At 41.2% G+C, this 17,719-nt stretch overlaps 1 protein-coding gene across 1 annotated transcript in view; it reads right to left on the bottom strand.

The window, feature by feature from the left end:
• Positions 1-17,719, bottom strand: part of LOC149288165 (kyphoscoliosis peptidase-like) — a 36,615-nt gene that overhangs the window by 6,126 nt on the left and 12,770 nt on the right. Inside the window, exons 6-16 of the mRNA XM_089491949.1 lie at positions 17,625-17,696; positions 17,218-17,283; positions 16,976-17,131; positions 16,115-16,186; positions 14,509-14,580; positions 13,445-13,510; positions 12,863-12,945; positions 10,772-10,880; positions 8,758-8,875; positions 7,771-7,959; positions 5,174-5,364 (exon numbers count right to left, since the gene is read on the bottom strand). Of these exons, the coding sequence (XP_089348075.1) occupies positions 5,174-5,364; positions 7,771-7,959; positions 8,758-8,875; positions 10,772-10,880; positions 12,863-12,945; positions 13,445-13,510; positions 14,509-14,580; positions 16,115-16,186; positions 16,976-17,131; positions 17,218-17,283; positions 17,625-17,696 (1,194 nt within the window). The remainder of the gene's footprint in view (positions 1-5,173; positions 5,365-7,770; positions 7,960-8,757; positions 8,876-10,771; positions 10,881-12,862; positions 12,946-13,444; positions 13,511-14,508; positions 14,581-16,114; positions 16,187-16,975; positions 17,132-17,217; positions 17,284-17,624; positions 17,697-17,719) is intronic.

Consider the following 17,719-nt stretch of genomic DNA (forward strand, 5'->3'; position numbering starts at 1 on the left):
ATTGAGACAAAATGGGAATATTGGATAAAAATCCTTTTAGATGGCAAACTGGATTGGTAATATATCATCCCTTCTGACCCTCTTCTATCTGGTTTGCGCCCTTGACATTCTACTGAGACCGCCCTCAATAAAGTTACTAATGACTTACTCACTGCTAAATCCAAGGGCCACTACTCCATGCTAATCCTACTGGACCTTTCTGCTGCTTTTGACACTGTGGACCATCCTCTTCTCCTTCAAATGGTTCATGATCTTGGCCTCAGTGACACTGCTCTCTCCTGGCTCACTTCCTACCTCTCTGATTGTACCTTCAGCGTCTCTGTCTCCAGTAACACCCCTCCCTCTCAGTGGGGGTACCCCAAGGCTCAGTTCTAGGACCCCTTCTGTTCTCTCTTTACACTTCCTCCCTTGGCAAACGGATCTCATCCTTTGGCTTTCAATACCACATGTATGCTGATGACATCCAGATCTATCTATCTATCTATCTATCTATCTATCTATCTATCTATCTATCTATCTATCTATCTATCTATCTATCCTCCCCTGACCTCTCTCCCTCTGTCTTAGATCATGTAACTAACTGCCTTGCATCTGTCTCTACCTAGATGTCTGCACGTTTCTTGAAAGTTAACCTCTCCAAAACTGAACTCCTCATCTTCCCTCCCTTTAATGCTAAGATTCCCCCATCTATCTCCCTCAATGTTAATGGTGCTATCATCTCCCCGTCTACTCACGCACGCTGTCTTGGTGTCACCCTTGACTCCGACCTTTCGTTCACATCCCGTATTCAGTCTGTCTCTAAAAACTGTTGTCTCCATCTTAAAAACATTGCCTGCATCCGTCCCTTCCTAACACAGCATGCCACTAAGGCTCTTGTCCACGCCCTGATTATCTCCCGTCTTGATTACTGTAACTCTGTCTTAGCCGGTCTCCCTTTTAACCGTCTCACCCCTCTACAATCCACCATGAATGCTGCTGCCAGGCTTATCTTCCTCTCACATCGCTTTACTAAGGTCTCTCCCCTCTGTAAGTCTCTTCACTGGCTGCCTCACTCATCTCTAAATACACTCCTAACCGGTCTCTCCGCTCATCCAATGATCTCCTTCTATCCTCTCCTCTGATTTCTAGCTCTCATGCATGCCTACAAGATTTCTCAAGGGCTGCCCCTATCCTCTGGAATGCCCTCCCCCGGTCTATCCGTCTTTCTCCATGCCTTTATTCCTTCAAAAAATCCCTCAAGACCCACTTCTTTAAGGATGCTTACAACATAGCACACTGACGGCCTCCCATACTCCCATATTCCTTTAGCTCAACTTTCCTAGTCTCTCTCCAGCAATACTTTTACTAGTGTGGCTGGTCTATCCCCAACAACGGTACTTTTACCTATTGTGTAATACACCCTAAATCCCTCTAGATTGTAAACTCGTTTGAGCAGGGCCTTCCTCACCTGTTGTCTCTGTTAGTCAATTTGTTATGTTACATACTACTTGTTATGTCCTGTCTACCCATTGTACAGCGCTACAGAATTTGATAACGCTATATAAAACAATAAATAATAATAATAATATATATGTATATATTTATTAATATTGCTATTTAATTGGTTTGTACAATTTTGGTGTGTTACTTTTATTAAAAGTGTGTTTTTCTTAATTTTATTTTTAAAGATGGGGGGGTCATTTTCTGTTTCCAGAATTTTCATTTTGGTGCATCCCTAGAATAAATAGAACTATTTAATTTTTACGTATCCAGAGATAAAACGCCCTCCTGAATTTGTAGTCACATCAGAGGACAAAACTTTCTAGGCCCAGAAATCAATGAGAGGCATTGTAAAGGATTTTGTGTCATTTACTTTATTTCAATCTGCAGGTCTTATTAAAGGCCGTTTTTTCTCTCAGTGAAAAATGAGTGCGGCCCCCGAACATATACATTTCTGATGAAGTGGCCTGCTGCAGGAAAAACTTGAACACCCCTGCCCTAGACCTACCTTGTTACAGACATTTGCATCATCTGCAAAAAGACATACCTTGCAATTAAGACCTTTAGCTTAAATAAAAATATTAAAATATGGGTCCCTATAAAGATTCTTGATATACTCCACTAGTAACAAGACCTCCCTCTGAATATATACCATTTACTACAACCTTCTGTCTCCCATCACTCAAACTTTGCCTTATTTATTCAACTATTTGAACATCCAAACCAAAACAATGCAAAGTATTTATGGGTCTTCAAATGCTTTACTGAAACCATAATAGGCTGCATCTATTGTTTCTCCCTGGTCTTTTATTTTAGTTACCCAGTCAAAAAATAAATAAATAAAAAAATGATCCTTGCCTGTGAGCAGGGATCAGTCTACAGTGTATTGTTCCTGTATGTAAGTATGCTGACATTAGTTGCCAGCATGTGTTAGGTCCGGTACCACCAGGTCTACCGCTGCACCCAAACAGCCTCCTGATGTTCCCCACGGCTGGCATCCAGCAGCATCCTCCTCGACTGTTGTTTGCCTAGTCTAGCGATGTCATACGCACATGCACTCCTGACCGCTAGTGCCTTACTGATTCCATGCAGTCCCTCATATTCTACTCCAAGCCTCATTATCACCCCAGAGGATGGGAATGGGAATTGGAGGGCTATTTAAGCACCCAGTAAGCATCTGCTTGTTGCCTGTGATAGTGCCTAGTGCATTTTGGCTCCAGTATTGTATCGTGCTTCCCAGGCTGTTCGTGACCATCAAGATATATCTGGCTTGTCTCCCAGTTAATAAAAAGTGAAAACCAGGCAAAGAAAAAAATAAATAATAAAAAGATAACTTTCCTTTCTTTGTGTGTGTTGGATACACAGCTGCAGCCCCTAGATAACACTCTCCGGGTGTCACAACAAGTACGCCAAAAACCAGAAAACCAAAAAAGAACTAATAGTGTATGTGTACGGAAAGGTGTGGTACACAGGATCAATCCCGAATTTCCCACTCACAATGTAGCTGTGTTGTTCAAGGTTCAGTCAAAAGGTCAGCCTCGGACTTCACATACGTGAAATATGTAAGAGAAGCACAAAAAGGAAACACAATAGTGTGGTACTGCTTTTGAGGCTAGGTACGCAAATGAGGTAATGCACTTACACTTCTGCAGATCAATTAATGGCTGTAGTTCATGGATCCCTCTGTTGGGGATGTCCAGGGTTCTTTTGTAATCAGGTTCCAGCAGATATGTGGTGTTTACCCAGGAGTGACCATGGATTGCCACACCACAAAAAGTAATGAAAAAATATATACTTTATTTTGGATGTATTCCAAAAATAAAAGGTGTATAAAATATTTCAAATAAAATAAAATATAATACTGACAGTCCATATATACGTCCTTATAAACGAAGTGCTCCAGGCGGCACTTTTGAAGGGGCGGCACTTTGCCGCCCCAAGCCCTTTTTTTTTTTTTTTTTAAAGCGAAAGAGTCTCCCTGTTCGGTCTCGGAGATTACCTCATTTCCCGCACTCAGCATTACAAGCCGGCACTGAGACCGGACAGGGAGACTCGCCGCAGGACTGCTGAAAGGTAAGTACAGGGGGGGGGGTAAGGGTAGATAATGGGGGGGGGCAGCAGGGACGGAGGGAGAGAAAGGGTAGATAATACACTATTAGTTCTTTTTTCTCTTTTCCTATATCTATTGTATGGTATGCACGAGCGCCCCCTAGTGGTTTTTGGCGTACTTGTCTCCCACTTATACAGATACCTCTAGTCTAAGACTTGGCTTCCACCTGACCACAAGTACTCTGCTTGCACACTGGATTACTAGACCTCCGTTTCCCAGTCTGGTCTTACCTCTCAAGTGACTTTTGTCTTGTTTCTGGCCTGTGGCCTCTAAAGTGTGTAGTGCTGAGTATTATCTTCTGGTACCACACAGCTGGGTTCCTGCTACCTATCAGGTTTCTGCATCACTGGTCCTTCCAGTGTTACAGCATTGAGGAACATTTCCACTAGCTTCCATTGAGATTGTTCCCTGCTCACAGACAAAGATCTTTTTTTTCATTATTTCAGAGATGATGCTGATCAGCATCATGTTCCATTTAATGGCACCTTCTCAGCATTTGATTGCAGTTAATAATACCGTATTTGCTCGATTATAAGACGACCCCCCCCAAATCTGAATATTAATTTAAGAAAAAAGAAAAAGCCTGAATATAAGACTTATAGGAAAAAAGTTTTACCAGTAAATGTTAATTCATGTAAACAATTTTTTTTAATAAAAGCTATGATTGAGAAAAATATTTTGGTTTTATTTCCACTCTGGGATTAAGGGGATTAAAAGGCATATTATGGGGCAGAGTGGCATATAGGGAGGTTTAAGGCATTTCAGGAGGCAGAGTGGCGTATAGAGAGTTAAAAAGGCATTTCTGGAGGCAGAGTGGCATAAAGGGGGTTAAAAGGCATTTCATAGAACACTCTGCCTCCAGAAATTCCTTATGCCCCCCATTTAACACTCCCTCCCCCTCCTTCCTCCAAACTTACCGGTGCTTCTGACTCCCCTGTCATGTAGCCGGGGCAGCGTGTAGAGCTCTAAGCGATTCACGCACACAACTTATGCTGCAGCCGGAAGGAGGTGTGGCTAGCAGCGGGGGTTGTCTGCGTCCATCGCCCAGACCTTCCCCGACTGTCAGAGAGAATTCCCTGCACCGGTGACAACCAGACAACCCCCGCTACTAGCCACACCTCCTTTCGGCTGCAGCCTAAGTTGTGTACGCGAATCGCGTAGACATCTACACGCTGCCCCGGCTATACACCGGGGACTCAGACGCACCGTTAAGTGGGGTGGGGGGGGTGACAGGAGGATGCAGCTGCGGAGGATCTGGATCTTAGTCGTCTCATAGTCAGACCTATTTGAGGTCTGATTATAAGACGAGGGGTATTTTTCTGAAAAAAACCTTGTCTTATAATGGAGCAAATACGGTAAGACTCCCATGGGACCACAAGTTTTCTTAGTAGGGCAGATCCTCTATTTGGAACCCACAGTAAGTACCAATAAAATCTACCCACTTAGAGATCCTTACAGTAGAAAAAATACATCCCCATTTCTTCTTGCCACAAAAATACCTAGTGCCACAAATCTGTGACTTTTTCCCTTAGTATTAAGTATAATGCAGCACAATAATATACAGAGAGTAAAATGCAGAGGTACCTGTTTTAATGACAGCTGTGTCAGGATGAGAGTACAGTAATCCCAAATTATAGAAGTGAGCTCTATGGTTCAGACTCATTCCAAATTTTTGTGGAGAAAGGCTTTGATCCAGTAACTGGAAATCAGCCTTTTCTGGGAAATGATCTTCAATGAAAAGCGCTGGGTGCGTCAAGAAGTAAAACTCGTTATAACTGAAACAAATAAGAAAGAATTGGTTTACTAATTCATGTGTAGAATTGATAGAGTGAAAAATATATGTCTAAATCTGGAAAGTTTTAGACCTTGGATATAAAAAGGGTGGAAAGTGGGTAGAACTCCTCTGTAAGGATCAGGAGCTGCATCAAATAAGTTTGTTATATAGCTACCAATGTAAGTAAAAGCCTCTGTGCTTTATTCACCAATATGTGAGTTGTAAGGGAATTGAGATAAAATGAAACATTTCACCACATCATGAAGAGTCTGCTGCCTCTAGAACAAAGACTGAACCTGATCTAATTAATATATAGTAGACTAGTGCATGACAAGCAAAATTCATTTGGATGAGTTTTTTGTTTCATGTGTGCCATATTTATTTTCTGATAGAAAATTTGTTTCCTGATCATTTGGTTTGGATGAAATAATTTTTTTAAAATCTCAGCTACAAAGTCACACAGTGCCATACAGATGCTCACTATGTGATATAAAGTCACACTACCGTAGACACAAGCCTACGAAACAATCCAAAGTAACCTAACCATATTCACATGCTCACTACAAAACAAAGACCCATAGAAACCAAGTATAAAAGATGCCTCATATTTCAGGCCCTGGGAGAAACCTTCCAATGTAACTCTTGCAGGTTCAAAACAGTCCGGGAGAGCGGTCAGCCTTTGTGGAGCAGACTTGCAACTAGAGCCACTTTTGGATACCCTTGAGATCAGGGGAGATAACTTCCAAAGCATGAACCACTTTATTGGCTTTTGCCATACATTTATATACCGCATTGGCTCGGATATAGGCCGCCCCCGTATACAGGCCGCACACCCTAAAAGTTTGGTGCTTTTTAAAAGAAAAGGTTTTTTTAATAGACATGCTGCCACTTTGTCCCCCCCCCCCGAGATATGCTGCCACTCCCCCCCGAGATATGCTGCCACTCTGTCCCCCGAGATATGCTGCCACCCCCCCCCCCGAGATATGCTGCCACCCCCCCCCCCCCCGAGATATGCTGCCACTGTCCCCCTCACTTACCAGAGCAGACTCCCGGGTGTCTTGCGGGACCGGCGGGGGACATCTACGCAATACGCGTATACAACTTCCGGTGCCGGCACCCCGAATATAGGCCGCACACCCCACTTTAAAGAGTTAAATGACAGATGTCATCAACTAAATTCTTCTCAAAGGTTTTGTAAGACTTATTTTGTATAATTCTTTTTATCTACTTTTTATATTCATCATCCATTTTTGTGTATATTAAATATTTTACCTTTGCTTGCACATGTGACTTGCCTATTTTTGTGACACATATACATATATATATATGTTGCTCCGGCTGTACGAAGTCTGTGATGGCCCTAAATGTATTACAATTATAAGACAAGGTTTTTTTATATTCGAGGCCATCTTATAATCAGACCTCAAATAGAGGTCTGACTATAAGACTAAGATCCAGATCCCCCGCAGTGCTCTCTGGTAACCTCCGCTGCTGCCGGCACTTCCGCCGGGGCTTCTTTGACTGAGGACCGGGAAGGTCAAGTCACGACGGTGCTCTGTCATAGAAGCCCCGACGGAATTAACAGGCAGCAGAGGTTGTCTACACGCATCATTGCGCAGATGCCCACCGGCTGCCCCACTAGACACCAGGGAGTCTGAAGTATGAGGAACGAGTCTGGGGAAGCATTGGTAAGTCAGGGGGGGGGAGTGGCATATGAGGGATATAAGGCATTCCTATAGGCAGAGTGGCATATAGGGGGTTAAAAGGCATTTCTGGGGGGCCAGAGTGGCATAATGGGGGTTAAAAGGCGTATCATGGAGGCAGAGTGGCATATAGGCAGGTATACTGCATATCTGGGGCTCAGAGTGGCATATTGGCAGGTATACGGCATATCTGGGGGCAGAGTGGCATATAGGCAGGTATCCGGCATATCTGGGGGGGGCAGAGTAACAAGCTGTGGGGTAGATGTGCATAACTGGGGGCAGGTTGGCAAATAAAAGGGAATAAAAACAAAAATTTTTTTTTTCTCAATCGTAGTTTTTATTAAATATGAAAAATGGTTTACATGAATTTAATATTTACTGGTAAAACATTTTTCCTATAGGGTAGTCTTATATTCAGGCTTTTTCATTTGTTCCTAAATTAATATTCAAATTTTGGGGGTCGTCTTATAATTGAGCAAATACGGTATATGATAATGGGGAAAAGGAAGTTACTGAACCTACTATCTAAGTATAATACCGGTAAAACTAGGTGGAAATGAGAAAGCCATGGAGATGTTTCTTTTTTAATCAAAAAGGCAGCAGGCGACGATATGATAATACACCCCTTAACCAACACCTCTGACTTCACTGGAAGTGCTCTATAATGGTGGAGGACTTTATTACCAAAATAACTTCTTACTTACCTAAATGTAAACTTGCTAACTTTGCTGTCGGCATGACCAGCTCCCCATGTACTGTCCAGCAAATGCCAACCTCCTTGCAAGTACACCATGTTCCAGGCGTGGTTAGACTTCCCAGATATCTCCTGCCCGATCGTGTTACTGATTTCTTTGGCGTAGCCACTTACTGTTTCACACTGCACTCCAGCAACGCTGCAAGAGAAATTTAGAAACATCAAACATGCGTTTTTCTCTCTGTCTCTTCCTCTCAACACCCTCTTCACTGATCACAACAACATTGCTAGCTATTGTAACAAGACATGGTCTTGGTAATATATCATAATTTTGGTTATACCCAATATTCTGTGTTCTATGTTTTGTTCAGGACATTGATATGTTTTATGTATAAATGTGTATTTGTTTAATTGGTTATAGTTTTAATGTTGCACCCATGTTTTTATTCACCCTCTTGGTTCCTGTTACACTTATATTTTAGCGTTTTAGAAGTTATGGACTAATCATGGGTACAAAAGTGAGGATTACTTGTGGATTGGTGCTGTTTGCAGTCTGCATTAAATATCTTTACAAGCCTCAGCAGACGAAGAACATTGATAACTCTTGTTTTTGTTTATAATAAAATAACATTAAGGGAGTAGGAAGTGCCTTGTAACAAATCCATCTCATGGCCATGCTCAAGGAAAACTACAGTATGTACAGTAGACAAAATAATTTCAGTGATTTGGAAGTGCTTAATGCAAGAACAACCTGAACCTTCAGACGGAACGAATCTTGCTTTGGTTGACCCTTCTTGATGATTCGTTAATCTCACCAGAGGATGACTCTTTAATGGTTAATTGTTATGACCCTAGAAGATTACTCTTCTCTGTTTATAAGACAAATGTATTCAAATACAGAATTTCCATTGGAGGAGACAAAATATAACTAGTGAATTATACTGTATGTGCAATAAAGTATGGGTAAGTGTGAGTTTTTTCATATTTTTTCTCTTACTTGCACATTTTCTGAAAGATTGAAGAGTATCCAGCACAAACTCCTTTCCTGGTGCGAAATACATGATCTGGATCAGAAGATCTCAAGGCTGTGTTACTGTAACCTGCTACATCATACTCTAACAAAACAAAGCAAAATACCAATGTGAATTTTTTTTGCCATATTCCTCTGGACAAAGGAAGCACAGGGCATGAAACAGAGCAAACAAGTTTTGAACAGTCTCATTCATTTTAAGAAAAGGCCCTGCAACCTCATGTAGCTTATGTGTATATTTATGTATGTCAGCATACACATACATGCACAAGGGCATCCGGAGGGGGGGGGCAGGAGGTGGCACCCCCAGAAATTCAAAGAGACCAACTTATTTTGGTTAACTAAACAAAACAAAAAAACCACATGGTAGTCAAATAAGCCAAATAAGTCTGATAGCCGATTTGTCAGGACACTCCAAAAATGTCAGACTGGCCATGGCCATGACCTTGTATACGCACCTATTATCTTGCTTGTCCTCTCCTGCTGACCTTGGACCCTGGAGGCGGATGCCACCTCGGTACCTGGCTCGATGCGTGTATGGCTAGGAAGCAGGCGGGGGGAAATCCTTTTGTTCTGGCTACCCTGGTGGTTTTACACACTGCTCATCGCAAGTACCAACTTCTGACCTATCCCTCCCCCAGACTCCCCTTTGGCATAATCCGGATTTCCCCCCTGGCAGAGGGGTTTTCTTGTTGTTGGCATCTAATGAGTTCCTGACGTTACAGCCCTATATGCATACCTGGGAACTTCTGGGCGTCCCTTGTGGGACGCGGCCAGGACTGCCCGTGCGGGCGGTCCCATGATGTCGGTGGGAGTCGCCCCCCCAATTTAAAGGGAAAATGGGCAGAGAGCGGGGCGTGTCAGGACCCCACCCCTTCTACCCAGAGGATTCGGGTCTTGACCCGGAGAAGCAGTGCTTCGTTCCGGCAATCTCCAGGTCGGAGAGTTCCCAGGTATGCGGGGACTGTCAGTCATATTTGGTGGGACTGTCCTCTTATTATCCCATTTTGGAAGGCTGTCCATGGCACCCTTCATAATTTCACTGATTCTCTACCACCTTTCCACCCCGCTAGTTGTTTGCTACACCATACCTCCCTGTCAATATCTGTCTATAAAAAGTCGGTGGTTTGGCATTTATTGAATGAGGCTAAAGCGTTGATTCCTTTACATTGGGGCAAAACTTCCCCACCTTCTTTTCAGGAATGGGTTATGAGAGTAGAGAACGTACGGGCCACGGAGGATCTGGTGGCCAGATCTGATCATCTCACTGAAAGGCACAGGCTGACCTGGTTCTATTGGTCCTGATACTTGGCAGAACCTTCAACACAAGCATTATTAGTTTAATTTATATTATTCTGACGATTGCCGACACTGCATTTCTTGTTCGATTGGGTTGTTTCCAAGCTTGTATGCATTGTAATAGGGATTGCTTTGGAGACCTCAAATAAAACTTCTTTAAATACACTTGCTTTACATGTCATCCTATTTCTCTTTTGCTAACCGGAGTCCCTTCCCTTCACCTTCCTCTGTAAAAAAAGATCTTGCTGTCTGCTTCAATAAATACAAGCAGACAGCAAGATCTTTTTTATATAATTAATATGTCTGTAGTTTAATTATTCTTAGTTTATGTTTGAGTCTTTCATTTATATATCTAAAAAAAGTCTTATCGACATTTTTTGTTGACCTGGCAATTTTCTTCTTTTTTTGGTGCACTTAATAAAATGTATTTGTTCCCCTAATGACTATTTTGATTTTGTATCTGACATTTTCACTAATCTCTTTCTTTAAAAGGTCCAATATTCTGTTTGGTCATGTAAATTAATTTATACATTTGAAGAACTGTTTTAAGATAAATTTGCTCTCATTGGCAATCACAGTTTCATTGGTGGCTTTAGCCAAACAGATTACCTATCCACTTTACTTTAATATTACAAAAAAAATTATAATTACGATTATTTTAAGTAAACAAGCATAGAAATACCTATATGAGTGCATGTCCATATCCAAATAGCACGGGTTTTCTCCAAATCAGTAGATGAATCCTGTAGAAGGTCTTTTACTAGCATTTCGACTGATCCTCTAGATTCCACCTGACATAGAGAAGAATGTATATGTATACATGTATACATCCTATACATATGCATGTGTACTTGATGAACATAAGTGGATTTCCCTGAATCCAAGGTAAAGAGTTATAGCTACCCTTGACATGTGTGTCAGACTTTGTACATAGGACATCAGTGAGTTAGTGGGTGGTAGTAGGTGTCAGTACCCAAAGCCGGGTGACATCCCGGGTGGCCTGACTGTTATGTTTTTAGAAAATCAGCCTACTGGTTGTAACATATGTTATATCACAAACTGAACACTTAATGGCATATGTCTTTTCTTTTCTAAATGTACCGTATTTGCTCGATTATAAGACGAGGTTTTTTTCAGAGCAAATGCTCTGAAAAATACCCCTCGTCTTCTAATCGGGGTCGTCTTCTAATCAGACCTCAAATAGAGGTCTGATTAGGAGACTAAGATCCAGATCCCCCGCACCGCTGCAGGGGACCTGGATCCTCCTGTCTCATCCGACTCCCCCCCCCCCCATCATACACACACTTACCGGTGCTTCCTGCTGTGTTGCCGGGGCAGCGGGTTGACGTCTACGCGATTCGCGTAGACAACGTCCGCTGCAGCCGGAAGGAGGTGTGGCTAGCAGCGGGGGTTGTCTGCGTCCGTCGCATAGACCTTCCCCGACTGTCAGAGATCAGAGTTCCCCGCACCGGTGCGGGGAACTCTGATCTCTGACAGCCGGGGAAAGTATACGCGACGGACGCATACAAACCCCCGCTGCTAGCCACACCTCCTTCTGGCTGCAGCAGAAGGCGACGTCAACCCGCTGCCCCGGCTGGAAGCACCGGTAAGAGAGGGGGGAGAGCGGGGGAAGGGGGGGGGAGAGTGTGTGTGTGTGTGTGTGTGTGTGTGTGTTAGTAAGTTAGTTAAATGGGGGTATAGGGTGTGTGTGTTAAATGGGGGCATAGGGCATTTCTGGAGTGGCGTTAAGGGGGCATTTAATAGAGCACTCTGCCTCCTGAAATGCCTTATACCTCCCTATATGCCACTCTGCCCCATAATATGCCTTTTAACCCCCTAAATGGCAGAGTGGCATATAGTGGTATAAGGCATTTCTGGAGGCAGAGTGCTCTATACAATGCCTTTTGACTCCCTTAATGCCACTCTGCCTCCTGAAATGCCTTATACCTCCCTATATGCCACTCTGCCCCATAATATGCATTTTAACCCCCTAAATGCCAGAATGGGATATAGGGGTATAAGGCATTTCTGGAGGCAGAGTGGCACATAGGGGGTCAAAAGGCATACCATGGGGCACAGTGGCATATAGAGGGTTAAAAGGCATATCATGGGCCACAGTGCCATATTGGAGTGGCAAGCCTGGGGGCAGATGTGCGTAACTGGGGGACAGGTTGGAAAATACAAGAAATAAAAACAAAAAAAATCTTTTTCTCAATCATAGCTTTTATTAAAAAAAATAGTTTACATGAATTAACATTTACTGGTAAAACTTTTTTCCTTTGGGGTCGTCTTATATTCAGGCTTTTTCTTTTTTTCCTAAGTTAATATTCAGATTTTGGGGGGTCGTCTTATAATCAGGGTCGTCTTATAATCGAGCAAATACGGTAATCACACTTGTGACTCCTCAACTGCAACTTACATGTATGTATAATTAAAATAGCACAATGATGCTTTACTGCTGCGTATCATGTACTAGATATAATGGATACTAAACCCAATTATATAAAGTAATATGTTTAAACAGAAGTTGAAATGAGAAAAACAACATTGGAATATGTGATGTAAAACATGCTTGTAAAAAAATGTGAAGATCTGTACATATTATATTATAAGAAATGGATAACGTACACTAAAATTGTGCATGCAGCCAGCAAAAAAGGATACACTTATGTTGCTCTGAACTGATACTGTTGAAAATTGCCAATGCCCTTTACACAAGATATGTGACTTATTCTATTGGCCCAATTATGATTCTATAAAAGTAAGTTTGTACCTTTGAAGCGTAAGCATCCAGCTTTTCGAATGCTTTCAGGTCCAGCTCCAGAGATTTTAGGTTTTGTCTGTCCCATGGATATTCTGTATTGGAAAAAGGCAGGCATTCAATGTTACTGATGTTATTGTGCATTAAAAAGAGCCAAGCCCAGTTATTGTGTTCTGCACATTTTAGAATCTTTACATGATATATAGATAGATAAAAAGATAGATAATTATGTTATATTGCATGATATTTATACTTTGAAAAGTAGCAGAGTCCTTTATTATATTGTTGAACCTCTGTCAACTGTATTTGGCTGAGATGCACATATTCTCAGAAAGTAACACTTTTATTTTTTGTGATCTAGAACATCTGATACAGTAATGTTCAAGTGTGCGTCTTCTGCTAACCTGTCTAAAGAAGGCATGAGGCACACTCACTCCAGTCCAATGGAAGAATTCAGCTCTCCGATGCTGATGGAGCTTAATTGCAAAGCATCATGTGCCAAAAGTTTTACATGGGACAGTAGTAAACAATATATTGAAATAAGCAATATGGTTGTTTTAATACTAAAGGAACAAGATAAAAAGGTTTTCTTACTGAAGGTAGGACCGTATGTGTCTTCTTGCTTCTTTGTCTTCTTATAAGCATTTTCATCCTTGTGTACTTCAACACAAGAAAAAGTTTGGAATTTAGATTTTAACTAACATTGTTTGGTTTGTGTATGCATTTGTGTTTAACATATTTCAAAGTCCATAAATTAGCAGAGAGCAAGACACAAAAATGAAGCTCTTGTGCAATCACTTGCTTAATAATAGGTTATAATTCTGAGTTATTGCATTTAATAGGACATTGCTTTATTGGGAAAGTTCTAGTTTTCATTCCGATATATCAATACAATCACCAAAAATGGCTTTATACAGGTATATACAGCCTCACCATCTGCAACAGAAAGGGACCACATGGACAATAAGGAAAGGGGAATATGACTGCTGGCCTGGGCCGGATTAAAGGATGCCAGCAGTTTAGTGATTGGTGCTTCCAACATTATTTCAGGGTTTTAAGGGTTCATGAAGGGGGTGCAGGTAGGGTTCTAACTTTTTCCTGCCTGGATCCTCCCTGGACAGGCTCATGGCACCTGCTGGACTAGGACTCTTGGCAAGGTGGGGCGAGAACTGCCTGCAGGGCTAGTCCCTGCAGCTGGTGGGTTTTTGGTTAATGTCTGTGTTGGTTGTTTATGCTGGTATGGGACAATAAAGATGTGGCCAATGCCCTACTCACATATTGGTGTCTGTCTTTATTTAAGGGGTTTATGGAGAGGTAATAGGTATAGGCTCCAGGTCTAAGCAGTCATGATCACCATGATCAATGGCATGAGAGGTAGAGTATTACTCCTTCATTGTTCTGACACAACCATTTTAACATGGGATTTAAAACTGGCCTTAGTGGGATTGAGTGTTCATATCCCATTTTGATGCATAAGTAATTGTTGAATTTTATTTTACAAATACCGTATATGATATATGTATCAGCAATGTAAACCTACTTTTGAAATGTGAAGGAAATAACTCAACCACAACACTTGGAAAATAAAAGGTCCTTTTAAAATGAATATGACAATGTAAATAAACTTTCATAAAATAAATGGTGCATATTTTCCTTACTGAAGTCTGGAGAAGGCTTGTCTTCTTGGGTTTTTCTTTTCAGTCCAATGTTAGCATCTTTCTCTACATGAACTAAATTGAGAAAACAGGACTATAAATGACATTTCATTCAAACATTTTAATGGAACAGCTCCAGTATTTAATGAGTTCAAACAGCGGCCTTTTAACACTTTTGCTTTCTGGCATTTTAATACAAATAATGGAATAAAAATAATGTTTTATAGTTATTTGTATGGCAAATAGTGTGACTCGGGTATGTATAAGGGGTGCGTATGGGTATAAGAGCTCGACCGCAAGATAAACTATATGGGGCTGGTCTCCAAATGTTTCCAGGGCTGCTTTCCAGTCCCAGTCCGGCCCTGGGTGTCAGTGTGGCAGAGCCTGTCCTGGTGTGTGCGTTTGGGTGTCAGTGTGTCAGAGCCTGTCCTGGTATGTGTGTTTTGATGTGGGTGTGGCAGAGCCTGTCCTGATGTGTGTGTTTGGGTGTTGGTGTGGCAGAGCCTGTCCTGGTGTGTGTGTCTGGGTGTCGGTGTGACAGAGGTGTGCGTGTTTGGTCATCTGTTTCCTGGCAATTAACAATAGGAATTATTTCATTTATACTTATCCAGAGATAAAATGCCCTCCTGAAGTTGTAGTGATTTCAGGGGACAAAACGTTCAAGGCCTTGAAATCATTTAGTGGAAAAGTTAAGGTATTGTATAACTCTGTAATATTTATTTCAAGGATTAGTTGTACTAAATTGTGGCTTCAGGCTTCCCATGTTGAATGATCAAGTACTATGTTAGTCCAATAACAAAAGTATCATTCCATAGCACATTGCTTTTGGCTATATATATATATATATATATATATATATATATATATATATATATATATAACATCCAAAAATAGTTACCGGCACTATATATATAGTAGTAGAGGTTTTAAACACTCCTCCACAGACACCAGACAAGCCAGAAGGTTTGTTTTTCCCTCAGAAATCTCATGGTCCTGCCACAACCACAAGGGATTCTGGGTAGGCGCATGCAAATAAGGCTAACAAGTATAACCTTTGCCTCTATATCCACTTTATACATGGATCCCTTGAAAGTAATTGCCCACTGTACAAGACAGCCTTTAGACAAAACTCGGGAAGAGGTGCAGTAGCCAGATCACCACTCATGGACAGCTGTTTCGTCCTTAATGGGACTCGTCAGCATGACCCTTACGAAAAAAATTACTGCAGTTTTTCTGAAGTAATACTGCAGTTTTTTGGACATGAAAAAACTGCAATACTGCACTTTTACTGCAGTATTACTGCACATTTACTGCACTTTTTTATATTGCAAACCTACAGTTGTACTTCAATGTACTGCAGCTTTATTGCATTTGTACTTCCGTACAAAAATAACTGCAGTACAACTGCAGTACAGTGAAGTACAAATGCAGTAAAAATGCAGTATTGCAGTTTTTTCATGTCCAAAAAACTGCAGTATTACTTCAGAAAAACTGCAGTAATTTTTTGTAAGGGACCAGTTGTGATACTGGCTTAATAGTTGAGGCTTGGGGTATGAATATGACATGGTAAATAAACTTTTATAAATTAAATGGTCCATAATTTCCTTACTGAAGTCTGGAGAAGGCTTGTCTTCTTGGGTTTTTCTTTTCAGTCCAATGTTATCATCTTTCTCTACATCAACTAAATCGAGAAAACAGGACTGTAAATGTCATATCGTGCCTCGTGCAAACATTTTAATGGAACAGCTCCAGTTTTTAAAACAGCGGGAGCCTAAGTTTAATAAATGCACCAATATTTTACAGAGCACAGAAGTTATTGATGTCACAACATAGCTAACAGTAGCTCTCAAACTACACTTGGGAATATTTACACCACCTTTATGCAGCCTTTATAAAGGAGAGGGATATACACCCACTGGCCACTTTATTAGGTACACCTGTTTAATTGCTTGTTAACACAAATACCTAATCAGCCAATCTCATGGCAGCAACTCAATGCATTTAGGTATGTAGACATGGTCAAGACAACTTGCTGAAGGTCAAAACGAGCATCAGAATGAGGAAGAAAGGGGATTTAAGTGACTTTGAACGTGGCATGGTTGTTTGTGCCAGATGGGATAGTCTGAGTATTGTTTATGCATTTCTCCCAAGTTAAATGCAGGCTACTTGCTCAAGATACTAAATTTGAGTGAAACCTAATATAAATGTAATATGTAAGTCGAGCTCCCAAGTTATATCCTCATTGACACCAGTAAGGATTTTGTTCTGTATTTTTGGGCATTATAGTTGCTCAGCATAGATACCCAAGTGCTGTCCTTCATGCAGGGGCAGAGTTTTTCTGATGATTAAAATAATGCCTGGGGAAACTCTCTAGGGAAAAAAAATGTTCCTGCATGTGAGTTTCCACCAGCCTGTATGTCACAAGCCTCATAACATATATCACGTGACTACTCGTGATGTCACAACACACATAGTGCTTTCGGAAACATTGCCTGCAACGTAACATCGATGGTCGGGAAACTGCTTACGTCCAGTTTCATATTTGTCAATGCTTCTGCCAATGCATTTTTTATTTCGCCCAGCTCACCTTCCTTCCAATCCTTTCCCTTTTCGTCATCCTGGAAACCTTCGACACAAGGAAGACATTATGTATATCAGTAAAAAGATAAGTAGGAGGGAAGGAACATATTGCACCCTCTTTTATTACATTACCTTCGTTAGTGACTGCAAACTTTGTAGTCTTGTCCTTGGAATGTCTGGCGAAATCTTCCTCACTATCTGCAACAGAAACGATCACCATGATAAATGGTATGAGAGATGGATATTTCACATACTAGAGTATTACTCCTTCATTGTTCTGACACAACCATTTTAACATGGGATTTAAAGCTGGCCTTAGTCTGGGATTGAGTGTTCATATCCCATTTTAGAGGATAAGTAGATGTTGAATTTTATTTTACAAATACCGTATATGATAGATGTATCAGCAATGTAAACATACTTTTGAAATGTGAAGGAAATAACTCAACCACAACACTTTGAAAATAAAGGGTCCTTTTAAAATAAATATAACAAGGTAAATAAACTTTTTTACATTAAATGGTGCATCATTTCCTTACTGAAGTCTGGAGAAGGCTTGTCTTCTTGGGTTTTTCTTTTCAGTCCAATGTTATCATCTTTCTCTACATCAACTAAATCGAGAAAACAGGACTAT

Source organism: Sceloporus occidentalis, unplaced genomic scaffold (assembly GCF_023333645.1).
Source record: "Sceloporus occidentalis isolate IW3139 unplaced genomic scaffold, rSceOcc1.0.p SCAF_53, whole genome shotgun sequence".
NCBI classification, from domain to species: domain Eukaryota; kingdom Metazoa; phylum Chordata; class Lepidosauria; order Squamata; family Phrynosomatidae; genus Sceloporus; species Sceloporus occidentalis.